Here is a 19,665-nt window from a genome sequence, read left to right as displayed (position 1 = left end):
GTTCATCTCCAGGAAGTGTCTGAATTGGTAGGAGCAGAGGCCCTGTTTAAATAACCAAATGTGCCTTTGAAGTGGGGGAGACTCCAAAGAGTGGCTTAGAAGTGCACAAGGTCCCCTTTCAGTTCCATCCTGTCTGCCAGGGTCCCAGTAGGGGCTGTGGCAGTCCTTTGTGTGAGGGCAGGCTACTTCCTTTGACATGTAAGTGTAAGGCCCTCCACCCTCTCAGCCCAGGAAGACCCATTCAATATGAAGATATATGCAAGTGTGACTGAGCATCCTGTGTTTGGGGTTTGTCTGAGTGAATGCACAAGGGAGCTGTCAACTAAACCTAGCCAGACGTAGATTGTAAGGCACAAAAGGATTTAATTGCAGAGAAATGCCCACTTTCTAAAAGTGGCATTTCTAAAACAGTAATATTAAATTCAACTTCACCAGTCAGCAGGATTTTGTATTACCATTCTGGCCATACTAAATATAACCTTGTTACTCCTTTCAGTTCAGAAGCTACCACTCAAACAGTATATGAGGGTAGCCTTAATGTTAGCCTATGAAAGTGGCAGGCCTCACAGCAGTGCAAAACAAATTTAGGAGTTTTACACTACCAGGACATGTAAACTACACAGGTACATGTCCTGCCTTTTGTCTACACAGCACCCTGCCCTATGGGTTACCTAGGCCCTACCTTAGGGATGACATATGTAGAAAAAAGGGGAGGTTTAGGTTTGGCAAGTACTTTTAAATGCCAAGTCGAATTGGCAATGAAACTGCACACAAAGGCCTTGCAATGGCAGGCCTGAGACATGGTTAAGGGGCTCCGTAAGTGGGTGTCACAATCGGTGCAGCAGGCCCACTAGTAATATTTAATCTACAGACCCTGGGCACATATAGTGCAGTTTACTAGGGACTTATAAGTACATTAAATAAGCCAATTGGGTATGATCCAATGTCACCATGTTTTAAGGGAGAGAGCATATGCACTTTAGCACTGATTAGCAGTGGTATAGTGTGCAGAGTCCTAAAACCAGCAAAAACAGTGTCCAAAAATTGGAGGGAGGCAGGCAAAAAGTTAGGGGTGGCCACCCTAAGGCTATCAGGTCTAACACTCACCATACCAAAAAGCAGGCACCATTAACTGGAATCATCTAAGAAAATAACTTAATTTGGAATGGAGAAATGCCCACCCAGAAAGGGCGGTGGGTGCCTGTATTTATCTGGTTTTGTTTAGTAATTCCCTTTATACCCAAGCCTCAGAAGCATAGGTGTAAAAATTGTGCATCGTTTCATTATGTGAAAATGCAATGGTCATCACTCCTCAGCATTGGACTCCAGTCTAGTGAACACAACATTTTAACATTTTGCACAATCATTGGTAGGAAATGTTTTTTTTTGTTTTTTTTGGGTGGGTGGGGGGGGGGGGACAAACATTGGCAAAGCCTACAGGTCTTGCCTATACAAAAGCTACTGGCTTTAGCAAAGTCTTTTTGCCATGTACATTAGTGTGGCTGCTGTTCACCATGGAGAGTGGAGTTCAATGGTTGAGTGGCACAGAATGGCGTGGGGTGGAATATAACAGAGTGGGTTGGAGTGGACTGAGATAGTGGGGTAGATTGGAGTAGGGTGGGGTGAATTGGATTAGAGTACAGTGGGATGGATTGAATGGTGTGGGTTGGGTAGGCGTGGGGTTGGGTGGATTGGACTAAAGTGATTATAGGAGTAGGGTTGGACTGAGTGGGGTTGATTGGGGTGGTTTTCAGTGTGGTCAACTGGAGAGGGCTGGATTAGACTGGACTGGAGTGGGGAGGATTGGAGTGGAATGGAGTTGGGTGGATTGGATTCATTTGATTGGAGTGGGATGGACTGGGGTGGACTGGACTAGAATTGATTGTGAAGTGGATTGGACTGAGGTTTAGTAGATGAGTTGGAGTAGGGTGGATTGGATTGGGTAGAGTGCTGTGGATTAGACTAGAGTGGGGTGGATTGCAGTGGGGTGGACTGAAGTAGGGTTGACTAGATTGAATTGGGGGTGGGGTGGGGTGGGGTGGATTGGATTGGGATGTGGTGGATTGGATTCAGTGGGATAGGATGGAATGGGTTGAGGTGGATTGCACTGAGGTGGGGTGAATTGTACTAGTGAGGTGAACTAGAGTGGAGTGGACTGGACTGGACTGGAATGGGGTGAGGTGGAATGGAGTGTGGTGGATTGGATTGAGTGGGGTGGACTGGATCGGGGAAGGCTGGATTGTGGTGGATTGGATTGGTGTGGGGTGGATTGGATTGAGATGGGGTGGATTGGAGTTGGGTGGTGTAATTTGGGGTGGATTGGAGTGGTGTGGGGTGAATTGGAGTAGGAGGGGGTATGGTGCATTCGAATAGAATGGAATGGATTTTTTTAGAGTGGGGTGGATTGGATTGGAGCTGACTGGATTTGAGTAGGATGGACTGTGGTAGATTGGATTGGAGTGGGATGGAATGAAACAGAGTGGGTGGATTGGATTGGGATGGATTGGATTGGTGTGGGTTGGGATGGGTTAGATTAAGGTGGTTTGGAGTGGGGTGGATTGGACTGGAGTGAGGTGTATTAAGGTGGTCTGTATTGAACTGTAGTGGGCTAGGCTAAGGTGAATTGGATTAGAGAATGAAAAGTGGAGTGGATGGGAGTGGGGGACTGAACTGGGGTGGTGTGGATTGGATTGGGGTGGATTGAGGTAGAGTGGGGTGGATTGGAGTGGAGTGGAGTGAAGTGGTGTGGATTGGAGTAGAGTGGGGTGGACTCAAGTAGAGTGGGGAGAACTGAAGTAGAGTGGGTAGGATTGGGTTAGAGTGCAGTGGATTTGACTACAGTGTGCTGGATTGGAGTAGACTGGGATGAGGTGGATTGGAGTGGGGTGGAGTGGATTTGAGTGGGGTGGATTGAAGTGGGGTGGGGTGGGGTGGACTGGATGGGGCAGATTGGAGTAGGGTGGACTGCAATTGATTGGGGTAGATTGGATTGAGGTGGGTGAGTTGGTTTGGATTGGGATATGGTAGGGTGGATTGGAGAGAGGTGGAAGACATGGAGGTGGAGTGGACTGGATTGGAGTGGGGTGAGATGGATTGAATGCAGTGGATTGGAGTGGGATGGATGGTAGTGGGGTGGAGAGGAATGGAGTAAGGTGGATTGGATTGAGTGGGATGGATTGGGGTGGATTGGAGTGGGGTGGGTTCGATAGGGGTGGAGTATGGTGGATTTGATTGATGTATTGGATTGGTGTGGGGTGAATTCGATCGGGGTGGGGTGGATTAAGGAGGTGTGGGGTGGATTGGAATGGGGTGGGGTGGGTTAAGGTAAAATGTATTCGACTGGAGTGGATTAAGGTGTATTGGATTGAAGTGGGATGGACTGAGATGAGGCGGCTGGATTGAGTGGGTGAATTGAATTCGATTAGAGTGGGGTGGGTTGGATTGGAGGGGGATGGGTTGGATTGAAATGGTTTTGAGTGGAGTGAGGAGGGCTGGATTGGAATGTGGTGGCTTGGAGTGGGATAGGTAGGATTGGGTTGGCGTGGTTGGACTGGAGTAGGGTGGGTTGGACTGGAGTGGGATAGATTGGATTGGAGTGGGGTAGATTGGATTAGGATGGATTGGACTGGTCTGGATTGGGGATGGATTGGATTGGATTGGTGTGGGGTGTATTGTGGTGGATTGGAGTGGGCTGAGTTGGGTGAATTAGGATGGAGTGGGTTGGATTGGATTGGGGTGAGATAGACTGGAGCAGTCTTGAGTGGAGCGGACTGGAATGGGGCAGATTGCTTTGGATCGGAGCAAGGCAGATTGTTTTGAATTGTGTGTGTCGCAGATTGTTTTGGATTGGAGTGTGGCAGATTGTTTTGGATTGGAGTGGACCGCATTGTTTTGGTTTGCAGTGGGGTAGATTGGAGTGGGGCAAACTGTTTTTGATTGTAGTGTGGCAGATTGTTTTTGATTGGAGTGTGTGCATATTGGTTTGTGGCAGATTATTATGGACTGGAGTGGGGCAGACTGGTGTGGAACAGATTATTATGGATTGGAGGGGCAGATTGGTTTGGGCTGGAATGGGCTGTTTGTTTTGGATTGGAGTGTGGAATTTTGGAGTGGGACACAATGCTTTGGATTGCAGTGAGAAGATTGTTTTGGATTGGAGTGTGGCAGAGTGCTTTGGATTGCAGCAAGAAGATTGTTCTGGATTGGAGTTGGGTAGATTGTTTTGGTTTATACTGGGAGAGATTGTAGTGGGGCAGATTTTTGGATTGTAGTGGGGCAGATTGTTTTGGATTGTAGTAGGGCAGAATGTTTGGAATGTAGTGGGTAGACTGTTTTGGAATGGAGTATGGCAGATTGTTTTGGATTGAAGTGGGACAGATTTGAGTGGGGCAGATTGTTTTGGAATGGAGTGGGGCAGATTGGAGTTCAGCAGATTTGGAGTGGGGTGGATTGGGGTGGGATGGAGTTGAGTGGATCGGGTGAGGTTTAGTGGTTTGGAGTAGGGTATATTGGATTGTGTGGGGTGGATTGGATTGGAGTGGGGCATATTGTTTCACATTCGGGTGGGTCAGATTGTTTTGGATTGGAGTGGGGCAGATTACAGTGGTGGAGTTGGGCAGATTGCTTTGGATTGCAGTGGTACGTTTTTTGGATTGGAGTGGGCCAGACTGAACTGGGAAAGATTGTTTTGGATTGTAGTGGGGCAGATTTTTTGGATTGTAGTAGGGCAGATTTTTTGGATTGTAGTGTAGCAGACTGTTTTGGAATAGAGTAGGGCAGATTGTTTTGGAATGGAGTGGGACAGATTGTAGATTGTTTTGGATTGGAGTGGGGCAGATTATTTTGGATTGGAGTGGGGCAGATTGTAGTGGAGCAAATTGTAGTGGAGCAAATTGTAGTGGAGCAAATTGTGGTGGAGCAGATTGGAGTGGGGCAGATTGGAGCGGGCAGATTGAAGCACGGCAGATCAGAGTGGGGCTGATTGTAGTGGAGTGGATTGGAGTGGGGCGGATTGGAGTAGGGCAGATTGGATTGGAGTACAGATTGTTTTGGATCAGAGTGGGGTGGTTCAGGGTGAGGTGGAGTGGGTTGGAGTGGGGTGGATTGAAGTAGGGCAGATTGTTTTGGATTGGAGTGGGGCAGATTGTTTTGGATTGGAGTGGGACACATTGCATTATATTAGGTTGGGGCAGATTGTTCTGAATTTGAGTGGAGCACATTGGAGTGGGCAGATTGTTAAGGAGTGGAATGGGGCAGGGTGAAGTGGGGCAGATTGTTTTGGATTAGAGTAGGCAGGTTGTTTTGGATTGGAGTGGAACATATTAGATTTGGGCAATTTGTTTAGGGTTGTACTGGGACAGGATGGAGTGGGGCAGATAGTTTCGGATTGTAGTCGGACAGATTGTTTTCAACTGTAGTGGCACAGATGTTTTAGAGTGTAGTGGGGCAGATTGTTTTGGATTGAAGTGGGGCATGCTGTTTTGGAATTAAATAGGTGGATTGTTTTGGACTGGAGTGGGGCAAAGTGTGTTGGATTGTAGTGAGGAATATTGGAGTGGGGCATAGTTTAGTGGGGAAGATTGTAATGGGATGGATCGGGGTGAGGTGGACTGGATTGGAGAGGGATGGAGTGGAGTGGAGCGGAGCAGAATGGATTGGAGTGGGGCAGATTGTTTTAGATTGGGGTGGGGAGATTGGAGTGGGGCATATTGTTTTGGATTGGAGTGGGCATATTGTTTTGCAGTGAAGTGGGGCAGATTGCTTTGGAGTGGGCAGATTGTTTTGGAGTGGGATAGATTGCTTTGGATTGAAGTGAAGCAAGTTGGAGTGGGGCAGATTGTTTTACACTGGGGAGGGGCAGATTGGAGTGTGATGGACTGGGAGAATTGGAGTGTGCTAGACTGGAGTGTATTGGTGTGAGTGGAGCGGATAATAGTCATCTTATGAGAACAGCGCCCACAAGCAAAAGCAAACCCTGACTGCAAAGTGAGAAAAGAAGACTTGGCAAAATCAAAATAAGTTAACTATAGAAAATAAAAAATTTCAATTTTGTTTGTCCTGCTGAGTATGGTTTTTCCATTTGCACACGATTCAGTTTGCAGGGCACTAGAAGTTTAAAAAAAAAATAAGTGCAAAGTGAGAAAAGAAGACTTGGCAAAATAAAAAAAAAGTAAACTACATAAAATACAACTTTGCAATTTTGTTTGTCCTGGTGGGCACATTTTTGCCAGTCATACGTCTTCTGTTTGAGGGCATTAAAAGTTAAAAGGTGAAAATAGTACCTCAGTCACATTGGGAACAGCAGATGGGCACTGATTAAGTTGAATCAATTCCTGCTCCACACAGTGGAACTGAAACGATTCTGGGATTGCATTGATGAATTACAAGGCTGTAAAGAAGAGTGCAGGCTAGCCAACAAATCGTGAATGGCGGGCGAGCTCCAAGCCCTTTTATAACTACAACAGCATTTGCTAGCAATACGCATGCGCTTGTGTGTGCTATCACAGGCATGACCTTAAAAAGGGACATAATTGGTCAAAAAAGGAATGTTGAATAGTGTTTAGGAAAGCACAAACATGTATGCTGCACAAAAAGTAAAGACTTTAAGACTTTAAAGAAAGTAGAATTCAACACACTTTAGGTATACTGTGATAAGCTGGTGTCATACTGAGGCCTCAGCAGGAGACAGAAGGGCCCTGGCTGGAAAAGTGAATATATTTGATAAAACCAAGCACAGATGAACTATTACTGGAATTGAACAATCTCACCAATCAATGATTTTTCTTACATTGTCATTGGCCGCAATGAAAGCATGTCTACTTTTTCCATTGATAGCATTTGTGAAAAATAGGTTTTAGCAATACTGCATAAGCTTAAAAGTGGGTTTATAAGTAGAGTAGCATAGTTTGTGCTACCTTTTGTAAGTGTGTGCACAGCTAACATTTCAGGTATGACCACAAGGTGGCGGCACAAACGTTTACAAGGCACAGGTACAGTTCAAATCTATCATTTTAAATTTAACAAGTGATTCAGCTTTTACCTTCAACACACAAGCCGTGCCTGTGTTACAACAGAGCCCATGTTGCCAAATTAGCTGTAAAAGTAAGTGCAGGAAGTTGTCTGCAGGTTCATATTTGGAATTAGACTTTTCGGTAGCCTATGCCATTTGCACGCACTTTACAGCTGGGTTATGCAAATGTCTAATAATTGTATTTAGCTCACCATCTATGGAATCATGACGTTATAATGTTGAATGGTGTGTGCTATCCGAAAAATCTGTAATGTAGCGTGGCTTCATGGATTCATGAGTTTGAATCCATGAATCTGTCGTGTTAATGTGTTAATGTGTGCTCGTTTTGTGGTGCTCAGTTTGTCAGCCTCGTTAGGAAAGGCTGAGCTACCTCTTCCAAGATTAAAACTCTTGACCAGAAGTCCACAGGTGCAGTTGGCTCACTGAGCTGTTGTGACAGTTTTCACTGTGAGACAAATCACTATATTTTGCTGCACTGTTGGGCAGATCTTTTATTGACAACATACACCATTGCCTGATTAGTGATATAAATAACATTTCAAAGTGGCAAACACCAATGTAGGTAAACTGCTATTTATTTTAGAACAGGAATGAGTAACTGCTTATATTCTCATGCGGGGGCTGACGACAGCTGAGAACAGCTGAATGTATGGATGCAGTCTGAAAACTATGGATGGCTGCTGTCAAATTAAACACCACGCACAAAAGGGAACCAATTTATAAATGTGTTGTTTTAAAACTAGGATGATACCATAAACAATGTTGTCACAAACTGATACTGTGTGATTTGTAACCTTAGTAGTTTCATAGAAGACGCTGTGTGTTTTATGCCTCAATCCATGTGTTATCGCTTTTTTAGAAATGCATATCTCCGATATACATTATAGCGGTTTTCTTAGTTTACACAGTAAGTGATTGGTAACTTAGCAATTTAAGCACTGACCACTATTGTAGTGAAATTATACAACTATTGGTTGTGAATTTAGAAATGACGCTTAAAAACACGTTGACACTGCACTACAGAAGTCTGCGATTATATAGTGATGTCTCATCTAGGAATGTTGGAACCAGAGCTATAATAGACACTTCATGACTGACCCATTGGTGTGACAACATCCCAACATAGGCTATACATTCTATGCAAATGTAAGTATGTCTATCTTGTTTGTGTGAGAAGTTAAGCATTATATGTGATGCCAAGTGAATGTTTGTGAAGTAGTTAAAAGACAGGGTCGGACTGGCAGCCCAGGCAAATTTGGTCATACCAGCCCCTATAGGGTGCATAGCGAGCGCGTGTGACCTCTACAAATGGGTCTTGGAGGCGTTCTCCCCCCAAAGAAAATTTGGAAAAAAATTGCAAAAACAGTGCATTCTACAATATTTTTCATTATACATTCGGTTGTATTAGTTTTTGAAGCATAATAAATAGTGACCTTAAAGTGCACCATGATACAGTAATCTTTATTGGGACTCTTCAAAGATTCCCTCACCATTATCCTCTAACTGTGCCTTTCATCTCTCCATAGTGCCTCTTTCACATGTATTTCATTTGTTTTATAGTGCCTCATTTACCAGCAAAGGGTGTTGGAGCGTGCACGCACGCACGCACTGGGTTGACTTTACTAATAATTTATTTCTACCCAAACAAACCCTTTTTTAGCACAATTAGGATGACAAAAGATTGGGAAAAGACATAACTTTTTAACCTGTACTATGCAGTTTGCACGGGGTTCTTTAATGTCAATTCATAGCTCACTTTGCTAGATTATAATTGTAATTTATGAGCTGCACAGAAACAAAAGGATCTGTATAACAAAAGCAGTATCCCACTGAGCCATGCACATAAAATACTGTTCTGTTAGCTGCATAGTACACGTTCTTTGCAGCAGGCGTATTAGCCCTCTGTGCTAACTTAGAAGAGTCAAAACCGCCACTAAACAAAGCTCTGATCTCGCTCCAGCATTACATTAATCACAATCATAGCTATACAAGGAACTCTGCAGTGCTTTTAAAACTGCTGTGCTGCACCAAAACCACCCACCCCATAACAAAATCAGCCCGCATTCATTCCGCCTCTCGGGAAATGCTCAATGCCCGGTGCAGCCAGTATGCTTTGGTAAAAGATACAAGTTCTGCCACGCATAGGCTTAAAAGAGTCTACATAACTGCTTGTGAATTAGTCGGTAAAGAAATTCCAGATGGCACTAACATCTACCATTTGCCCAATATTGACATTCCCTATTTAAGGATACAAAACTCACAGGGCCTAATTTATGAAAAAGTACCAAACCTGGACCCATAGATTTAGGTGGCTTTAAGTCACACTCTGTGAACTTCTCCTTTGCAGAGAGGTTTGCACATGAAGACAAAGCTCTCTGTGCAAAACAACACTTTTTTCTTGACTTGAATTTCTTTTTCCCTGTGGAGAAAGCCTTTCCCCCTACACAGCCACCAAATATAGCCTTGATCCGTGCTTTCCCACCATGGAAGGGGAGCTATGCTAGCTCTGTGCTGGAGTAAAACTCCAGCCTTTTCCAGGGTGAAAAGGTGTCGGTTTGACATTTGGAAAACCCGTAAATATATTTGTTTGTGGACATCGCAAACTTCCAGGATAAAAAACATGCCCTCTTACCACAGAGATGTCTGCACCCATGATAACACCCTAACCCTTTGTGATTTCCTAACAGGCTAAACAGCTAGGTGCACATGCTTACAACTAAATGTACCATCGTGAATAGGGGGCTAAAGGAAACCAGCAAACAACTATGGACACTCTGTAGGAATCGATACATTTCCCATAGCATATTAACTGGCCAGTGAAGTAATAGATACAAAGCGAAAGAATTGGTTACAGTTTCAACTATTTTCCGCCATTTATAGGGTTTTGTAGAAGTTATGGTGAGGCTCAAATATCTGAGCTGGGGTTCAGGACTCGTGGCATCAGCCATAAATCAGAAGAGCAACTGAAAGTCTGGATGTCACAATTATGTTCTAAATCTCCATTAACTTTAACAGGCCAACTGAATACAGTTTAGCAGGCATACTGCAATTTCATAAGTAGCTGCAATATCTTGCAATCTCACTGAGCCCAGTGAGGATCACTTTTTTCCCCTCTATCGTGGCAGAATCAAATATTTTATGAAAGTAGCAGAATATCTTCATAAGTGTACAATTAACATGTTGTGCCTCACCATATTTTTTTCCTAAAAAGGACTGCTCCATGTGATCTCGGGTACTTTTGTATTGGGAGTAAATAACCAATCAAGTTTGAATGACAGCTGCTAAGTTTATTTCAACATGTACTTTCTAGTTTAATACATAAATATATTTTATTTTGACAGGTGTTATTAAATAACCCGCTACCTTTAACATATTAAACCATTTAATGTTATATCTAACACACCCAGCATCTGTTGAGCCTTTCCAAAGTAACCACGTTTGCATAAATGCTTGCATAATGATATCAGATTAACATCACGGGGCGTTTGAAATCAATCTATTTCTCGACCCCCTGCATTACCTGGACAACTTTTTTTGACTGATCATTTGTCCGGCCTTCTATGTGTGAATCGTCTTCATCATTGCGTTAATGCAAAATACTGCTTTTAAATACTTCTGTGGTGTTTGAGTAAATACACATTTCAAGTCATTGCCGCCGTGCGTTCAGTGATTTTCTTACATGAGTTAGGCATGCACATAAGCTTTGCCTTGTGCAGTATTTTAGTAATCATATTGAAGCATGGCATGTGTTTACAGAGAACTAAAATTCGCCTTTTCTAAAGGAATACATTTATTTTGTTCTATTATGCATGTCAAAATGTGTTTTAGGCTAAAGGTAAACCTACTGATTGCATCTTCAAATCGCAATCCAAAGAAATACTGAAAAAATGTTGCAAAGTAACGAGTAGAGGCAATGATGTTTGATTTCCTGCATATTTTTCCACTCATGCAAATGACTGTTTTTAGTTTGAGGTGAACAGAATCTAGTCAGTACATCTAAACCTATCTCCATGTCAAAATTTGATTTTAAACATCTTCAGAGAAAATGGTGATAGCAACCCTAATTAAATTTAATAATAGATTTTTAAAACTAGTGTTTGATTTTTCGACCTCACAAAATGACAAGCCCACAAAAACTATTGACAAAAGTTTGGGTAATAACAAACATTCCTTGTATTACTGGAAATCTACAACAATTATAGCTCCAAAAGTGTACTCCTATTTTCCAACTGCACATAGGCATTTTTCCACTATGTGGTAAATCAACATGAGTAACTCATGCGGAAATATGCCTTTCCAGTTTTTCGCTCTATATCTCCATGCAATCTGAGTTTGTTCCCTTCCTTTTTGTACCCTAGAACAGTGGCGGCTGGTGGATTTTAACAGTGAGGGGTCTGAAATCATAGACAAAGGATTCCATTTGTGCATACCGATCAATGTACGCTATTACAAGAAACTAAAACAATTTTAGTGTCCATGCAGAGAAACTCCTTTGTTCATTTATATATAACAAGTCCTAGGCACACCTGCGGGCACCAAGCATATAGTAGAAACTCTGACCCTCTAGACATGTCCCCATTGCACATGACGGATAGTAAAGCGACGTGGTTTAGATTAAGTAGAGATGAGTGAGCCAAAAATTTAACAGAGAGAGCTGAACCAAGAGCCTGGCTTGGCTATTGGAACCCGTGCTCGAGCTGAGCCCTGAAAATGTTTCCATGTAAAACATACAACCTCACTCAAAATACGATATAGACTCTTTAAAAGTCTAAACATTGTATTTCTTTCACATGCCAATGATTTGAGATTATTATATCACATTATATTAGTGCACTGAGAAATATTTATTAAAAGAGATAGTTTTTAGCATGATCTTAGAACAGTTCCTGCCCCTACCCTGGTGACAATGCCATTAGTGAACTAAGAGGCAATTCAGTTTGTCATGTGCACCCTGTATGTGGCCCAGATTCTTATAGACAGAACAACATTACATTCTGTAAATTTAAACACATTGCATTTTTGTACAGCTCATATTCTGAAGTCACATATTTGAAGAAGAGACGGGGAAATAAAATATTTGCCAAAGATTACACAATTTGATTAGGAAAAAGCAGGGAATAATCTAAAGTTTTTCTGTTTCACTTCAAACAAATCGTATTTATTTGTCTCTCATAAATATACTAGCCAGCAATTAGCAGTACGTCATTTTTCCCATATGGATAGGCAGCGAACATGGAATGGAATCTAGAGACCAAACTTACTGTGAACCTGAGGTTTGGAGTGTGAAGTTCCTGCAGGTGTCACTTCTGTGGACTCAGAGTGTTTGTCTTCTGTGCTGGATGCTGGCTCAGGCTGGTAGTGGAAGGAGACAGCCCCGGCAGAGAGCACAGTCAGCCCAAGCAGCATTTCACCATAGAGTCACAACTTGCTTTATGTACAGAGTCGGGCAGGCAGACTAATAAATCCTGTTGGTTTCTCTGTGTATCCCTAATTAAAAGAACACAGAAATCCCCCACCACCGGCATTGCACAATGCTGTAGTGCTAATTAAGTTAGTAGGATCCAGCCAGCTAGTTTGGTGAAGGCGTGAACTATTAGCGGCCTGATTATGACCTTAGCAGATGGGATACTCAGTCACAAACAAGAGATATCCCACCCTCCGTTTTGCAGGTTCCATAGAATATAATGGAACTTGAATAAGGCAGGTGGGATATCAGTCATGTTTTTGACGGAGTATCCCATACGCCCAGGTCGTGACCAGGCCCTAAGTTTCTTCAAAGTTGAACATACACTGTAAACAAAAGTGAAAAAATACTACAACTCTGACCCAATTAGTTGACGTGGAAGAAGCTCTGCAGTGCCCCTTCCCATGCCTCAGTCCACCAGTCACATTTGAGTCGGACCAATGGCTGCAGTTACTGGGAGGCACAGGAGGAAAAAGAGATCAGCGACACATCCACTGCTTCCTTATTAGTAAAGGCTTGCAGTGCCCCAGCCACTTAGTTTACCGGCACTGTTTTATTCCTGCCCTTGGCCATGTAAATAATGCCTGAAAGGGAAACTCATTTGTGAAAATGAAAACCCACCACGCCCCTTAGTTTGTTGGCACAGGTCTGGTTAATGCATCTCGGGCAAGGAATACTTCGACCTGCTTACAGGTGCGCAATGCGGAGGAGGCCTTAGGTCACATTTCCCTGCTCCCTTTTCCACAGAAAAACATGGATTCACACCAGTTTGTCACAGAGCAGCAACAGCAATTTATTTCTAGCTGCTCAGCCTTTTCAGCTTTTTCTTTCCCCCAGGGTCGGAGGACGACACTCCTCATGCCCTTTAACACCAGCCTCCAGTGCCCTAGAAAGGTACTTACTCCTGCCTTCAACAGAAGAAATTTTACATGCAAAATATTTTCCTGCTGTAAACCCTCATCTTCACTGCTCTAAAGCTCCACATTCCTGACCATAACCCTGATCCTTCAATAGCGGAAATGCCAACATATTGTCAGAAGAGCACCTTAAAAATCCACTGATTCTGTCACTGTGGAATGGCTTTTTACACACCTAAGTTAAACTAGGTGCGGAATAACAGTTGTGAATTGGGTCATAAATGTTTACAGTACTGCTAGGAGCATATTTCATCATTAGAGAAACTAATGATAAATATTATAATATTTCATAGTGATTGCATCAATATTTGCTTGTTGTCAACATATGCCTGGAACAACATGGGTATAAAACATTCCATTAGTGTTTGCATGATTTAAATGTGATACAATTGATTGCTGGTCCTAGATGGCCAACTAATGGTTAAAGTAGTTATACTCAATGCTTACACTTTGCCAGCTGAGCGTACAAAAATATTAATTTTGTGAACTAATTTAAGATCATTTTGTATTCTTTTTCAGTTTTATCCTTGTCTTCAGTTGCTTGATTTTGTCGGTGTTTTCTACAATCAAAGAGCACCAGGATCTTGCCGCACATTGTCTCTTCATTCTGGTGAGTTAATCATCATCGTGAATCAAAGATGTGCTAAAAGTTGGCAAAACATGTTATAAGTATTTGTTAAATTGATGTGTAACAAGAGTTGAATAGATGGTTCTGCTCCAAAGGAAAGAGGTGGCACTTTCTATGCGTTTTCTGCAGAAACCAAAAAAGAGCCGTCAACATATGAAGTAGTTCTAGTTCTGGTATATCTAGCCAAAACAAATTGTCTCAAACTTTGAGAGCCTTGGTGCTACTAGAATTTTTCAGCTATGAAGTAAGCGAATTGTTGCTAGATTGCCCAGTGAACGATCGATCATTATTGCTTTATTGACAATGCTTTGGTGTACTGGAAGCCAATGTAATTGCCTCTGGATAGGGATGATATGATGTTGTTTGGAGTTTCCAGTTGGCAATTGTTATGCTACATTTTAGACCAGTAGATGGTTCAAAGCTGTAGCAGACGTTGACTAGAAAATGGTGTTGCTATAATCAAGGTGAGATTAGATTATAGTAGATGGCAAAGCAACAGGATGACGCATATTTATGTAGGAAATAATATTTTGGATTATTTTAAAATATTAGAAACAGGTGTTTTCTGTTTTCATGGCATGTGAACCAAAGGGTAAATTTTGTCCAAATAGATCAGATTATGAACTTCATTCGAATAGCCTTAAAAAGCAAGGCTGTAGCCCACCAACTATCTTGCAGGCAGAATTAGGTCTGCCTCCTTGTATTTTATTTATTTATTTACTTATGTAGGAGTATTGCAACGTGCTCTGTCTAACATTTCAGTTAAAGTACAGAAGGGAGGGGAACACTGTACATTCTGAAGATGGAGTGATGTGGTGGAGGACACATCCAATCAGAAGGAAGGAGCCTACAGCTTATGATCTACATAGCCAGTGACGTTTTTTTGGAGCAGGCTTGATATGGCTAACTTGACTAGATAAAGTGGTTTCTGTAGCCTGTAAATTAAAGTTTTATTATGGCCAGTATAAATGATGTTCCAGGAATAGATGTAGGATTTCAGGGTTCTGGTAAATTGCACCCAATGACTGGACAGGTGTAATGTGAGTATTCGTAGGGTGTGAAGAGCTGGAGCTTGGCCCCTTCAACTCTGCATTGGATTATGGAACAAATTACCATTCGCTTCAAAGAGTATCCCTAGGTTTCCAGCTTGTGAGGTAATGTAAGAGAGGGCCCGGAGAGCTGGAAACTAGCCTACAGTTTGTCAGAAGGGCTTACTTTCTTCCACTATAATGAGCTCAGTCTAGATTCCATTCATGCAGACAGTGTCAGACATGTTCCAAGCATGGAGTCGTATTAGGGGTTTTGACTTACTGCTAAGGTGTATTCATCATCAATATTAATATGGTACCTTTTCTGACAAACTGCAACAGAAACAAGTCTTATAAAATTAAATGCAACATTTTTGTAAGTAAATTATCAGAAAATGGTGTAGCTGTCCAGTATATTTAGGAATAATAGTGATTATTATTCATAATACTACTTATATCATTTTCCTTAAAACATTTCTTTAGCCTATTTTGTTTTAATCTTGGAACATTTTTTAAATTGCTTGCAGGTACCAAGTCAGATGTTTGCCTAAAAACAGTTTTCTTGCCAAATGCTCCGCATAGAGTAACTATTATGTTCACTGAACTGACTGTTTAGATTTTTCTTTTGCTTTTAGGCAAGGTGATTGTTACCCTACCTCCACATGGGGTCTTGCCATGCATCCTCTTGTGATGTGTTTGAGGGAAGCTTGCATAGTTCCTGCTTATGCTTGGTTGTATGTTATGTCATATCATGTTATGTTATGTTATGTTTTTCGGGCACGCATGTGACCCTGTGGGGTATCCTGGTGCCAGTAGACGTGCCAAGTCCTGAATGCGGCCTAGTTGAAGAGCCAGGTTTTGTGTTTCTTGCAAAACTCAAAGACAGACCCAGCAGCTCTGATGTGCCAGGAGAGTTAGCTCTAGGCTTTAGGAGCAAGATACAAGTGGAGTGTTCTGGTTGTGGTGTGTGGAAGCTAATTTGGTTGTTCAGGGAGGCAGGGCCAAGAATGTGAAGCACCTTGTAAGTGTGAGTGAGAAGTATACAGAGTGTGTGTTTGTGAATAATGACTCAGTGAAGCTTTTTGAGGTGGTTGGTGATGTGAGTTCTGGGGGGGTAGGAGGGAGAGGTGGAGTGCAAGTCTGGATTCTGCCTTTTGAATGACCCAGAGAAGTTAGGTAAGTTGAAGGGAAGATGCCCACATAGAGTGCGTTGCCTTAGTCGAGTTTGTTGGCTATCAGGGTCTGGATGACTGTTCTCAAGGTGTTATGGGGAAGCCCCTTGAAGATCTTCCTGAGGAGGTTGAGGATGTGGAAGCAGGAGGATGCCATGGTGTTAACCTGGCTAGTCATCAAGAGCTGAAAATCATTCACTATACTGAGATTCCTAGCTTGAATGGTGGGGTTGGGTGCATGATTAAGTTTGGCTGACCACAATGCTGGAGTTCAGATAGCTGGGTCATTTTCAAAGAGCACCATTCTGCTTTATCAATGTTGACTTTGAGTAAGTTGACCTTCATCCATTTGCCAACTTTGGACTTGGAGGTGGCGAAGGTGGTCTGGGTGTGGGGCGTGTTGATGGAGATGGAGAGGATGAGTTGTGTGTCACCCGCAAAGGAGATGTTGTTGATACAGTGCAATCTGATGATGCCAGCGAGCGGAGAACTGTATTTGTTGAAGAGAGTTTAGAGGATCCCTCGGGGACTCTGCAGATCAAGTTGATGGCCGTGGATGTGTAAGGTGACAGGCTGACAAACTGTGTGTACCGTATGAGGAAGAGCAAAGCAATTAGAACACAAGTCCCCTACTTATGGAGCTGTGAATGCCCTGGATGAGGATGGGGTGTAAGACAGAGTCAACAATGGTGGATAGGTCACTGTCGCTGTGTCCTCTCTGTCCATGATCATGCAAATATCATCGGTGGCTGCAATGAGGGCGGTTTTGGTGCTGTGGCTGGCTGTGAAGCCCAATTGATAGGGTTTAAAGAGGTGGTTTGTTGAGAATTTTTGATCAGTAGGGAAGAAGGGAGCTAGGGTGATGGTTAGCCAGTTTCCTCAGGTGTGCCAGAAGCCTCTTCAGGGGAGGAAGAATGGTGGCATGCTTTCAGGCTTCCGGGACAGTGGAAGAGGAGAGAAAGTTGTTGAGGATCACAGTGAGGGCAGAGCAAAGAAGGCTCCAGAGTGGATAAACTGCATGGTTGAGGCTGTCTTTGTTTGTGCGCCTGTATGGTGAGTTTGGCCCGTTGCTGCTGTTGACCATTCCATTCTGGTTATTTGTGTGTGATGGAAGCTTTGGCCACTGGTGTCCACATTTTGTTTGTTACGTGAGTGAGGAACGATTATTCTGTGCATTAAAAGGGATGTACATTTTATGAGTGTATTAGGGAAGCTATTAGATCCGCTACATATGTTGTGCCTATTTGGTGTGTATTTTGGGGGAACTTAGAGCGTTGCTGCCGTGCTGTGATGTGTGTGTATCATGAAATACTGCCCCTATGATGTAGTTATTCTCTCTGTGAAAGAAGCTTTCAAAGATGTTGTCCATATTACGGTTCTGTGAGTAATACTGACTTTGAGCATAACCTATTTGTTAGACCAAACCAACCATGTCATTGGGTGTTTTTCCTTGCTAGTGACCAACATAACTTTAAAAAATGTATGTCAATTTGTTTTTCTTGAAATCAGTCAGCTTGTGATAATTACACTTCAATCGTAATTAAAAACAGTTTCGGCTAAAGAATCTATGTGTTATGCATAAATAAAATGCATAAAAGTACCATACTACAAAAAACGCATGTTAAACATGTGGCAGTTAAAAACGTAGGATCAAAATATTGCTATGTATCACACTGTTAAGTTTGTTAGGTATCAGGGTTTTCTTACTCTTTTTTCATATTTTCTAGGCCTCATGGAGTTTATCGTATATATCAGACCAGTATATGCAAATGTGTTGAACCGATTGAATGCTAAATATTTTACTTGGGTTCCTATTGTGGGACACCTCCGTAACTGTCTCTCACTTTTTGAGATTGGTGGACGTCAACCCCTTGATGAAAGTAATATAAATACTGTAATTCTTTCGAAATATTAGTTAGTCTTGTGTCCTGTGTAAGTGTAATAAGGTCCAATCCTGTCATCCTAGAAATACATTGACCAGGTATCTATACCTATTTACTATGTATACCTTTATTATTGGACAAGAACCACTGTTTTGATAAACAGTGTATAGCCCAGGTTCTTTGTTACTAGGGTTGCCCTTGTTGTATCTTATAGATCATGGAGTTCATTGGCCACCATTGCTCTTACTTCTGAATTCTGATCTTTTAAAAGAAAGGTTGTCATTTCGTCCACCCTGTAAGTGCCACTATCCATCATGCCAAGCTTAAACCATCTTTTGTGTATCATGAAACAGCGTGGCTATATTACGATAAAATGCTGAAGCATTTTCTTTGCTCTTCTGGTGTGGTATTACATTTTTCTGTCACTGCTACATACCAACTTCCAAGTAATTTTCTAGCTGGAAAATTATAATCTCTGGCTGTCCTTAAGGGTGTTAGCGCATCAGACTTTAATAAGTTAACTTACAAGGGGACACAAATAGGTCAATGAACCTTTTGACTCGCAATTAAGATGGGTAAAAGTCAAGCGCAGCCCCAGCTTAGTCCGCTTCACAAGCGTAAAGCTTATTCCTACAAGACTCTCTCCTCTTATTATCTCCGAGACTTTCCAAAGGAGTGTTCTGATGAGTTGGTGGTGCGGTGTGCTAGCGCGTCTGACCTTATTTAGTTTCTTATCTTTAATTTCATAAGGGGACGCATTAGAGAATCGATCGACCTTTTGACTGTGCTTAGAGTAAATCCCACCATAGGACTCAATGTCAATATAAATCATTAACAATATCAATCTCCAGAATCAATTATATTTGGAGTCAGTAATGTCATGCACCACGACCACTTTGGCCATGAATAACCACGCCTTTCTTGTAAAAGTTAGAATGTTTATTTCCCTATGTTAACAATGCAAATATCACGTAACTTAGCCTCAAAATCAGATGGTATACATACAGAAACAACATTGGTTGACTGAATCGTCTAAAGAATCTCAATTTAACCAAAGCATGAAGTACTACACACTTTAAAGTTACAGTACCTAGTTACAGTACCAATCAATAACAAGAATATTCGAGCAATAGAAATAACATACATTTAAATTCATCAACTGAGTAACATCAATTATTTATTAATAGCAACCTACTAACATTTAGGGTCATCTCTCACTAACCTTCTGGTTAGAATAGCATGTTTGGACTTCATGCAAAACAATTTAGTCAACATAAATTTGGAGAACATCTAGCTATTGCTCTATCCAAATAGTGCTTGGTACCTAAGAACAATAGACAAATTATACCCAAACAATAACGTTTGATTATACCTCTCCTCAGTATGGATCAACTTTGTCAATTGAACAGCTGTTCGGTCAGCATCAGACCATGAAAGGGATTGGTTCAGAACAGGGGACTCTAAGCTATCCGAACCATTTGTAAGCAAAGTCTAAGGTGTATGAATCAGCAACCTGCGACTGTCTTTGTCAATTGGTCATCTG

The 19,665-nt window shown here is 42.1% G+C and overlaps 1 protein-coding gene across 2 annotated transcripts in view; it reads left to right on the top strand.

Annotated features, from left to right (window-relative positions):
- The window catches only part of KCNQ5 (potassium voltage-gated channel subfamily Q member 5), a 1,862,282-nt gene that overhangs the window by 1,148,697 nt on the left and 693,920 nt on the right, over positions 1-19,665 (top strand). For both annotated transcript variants that reach the window (XM_069235692.1, XM_069235693.1), the window contains exon 2: positions 13,931-14,021. In XM_069235692.1, coding sequence (XP_069091793.1) covers positions 13,931-14,021 — 91 coding nt within the window. The remainder of the gene's footprint in view (positions 1-13,930; positions 14,022-19,665) is intronic.

The sequence above is a fragment of the Pleurodeles waltl genome, chromosome 5, assembly GCF_031143425.1.
Source record: "Pleurodeles waltl isolate 20211129_DDA chromosome 5, aPleWal1.hap1.20221129, whole genome shotgun sequence".
NCBI classification, from domain to species: domain Eukaryota; kingdom Metazoa; phylum Chordata; class Amphibia; order Caudata; family Salamandridae; genus Pleurodeles; species Pleurodeles waltl.
The sequence above is the reverse complement of the archived record's forward strand: the minus strand, read 5'-3'. Positions and strand labels throughout refer to the sequence as shown.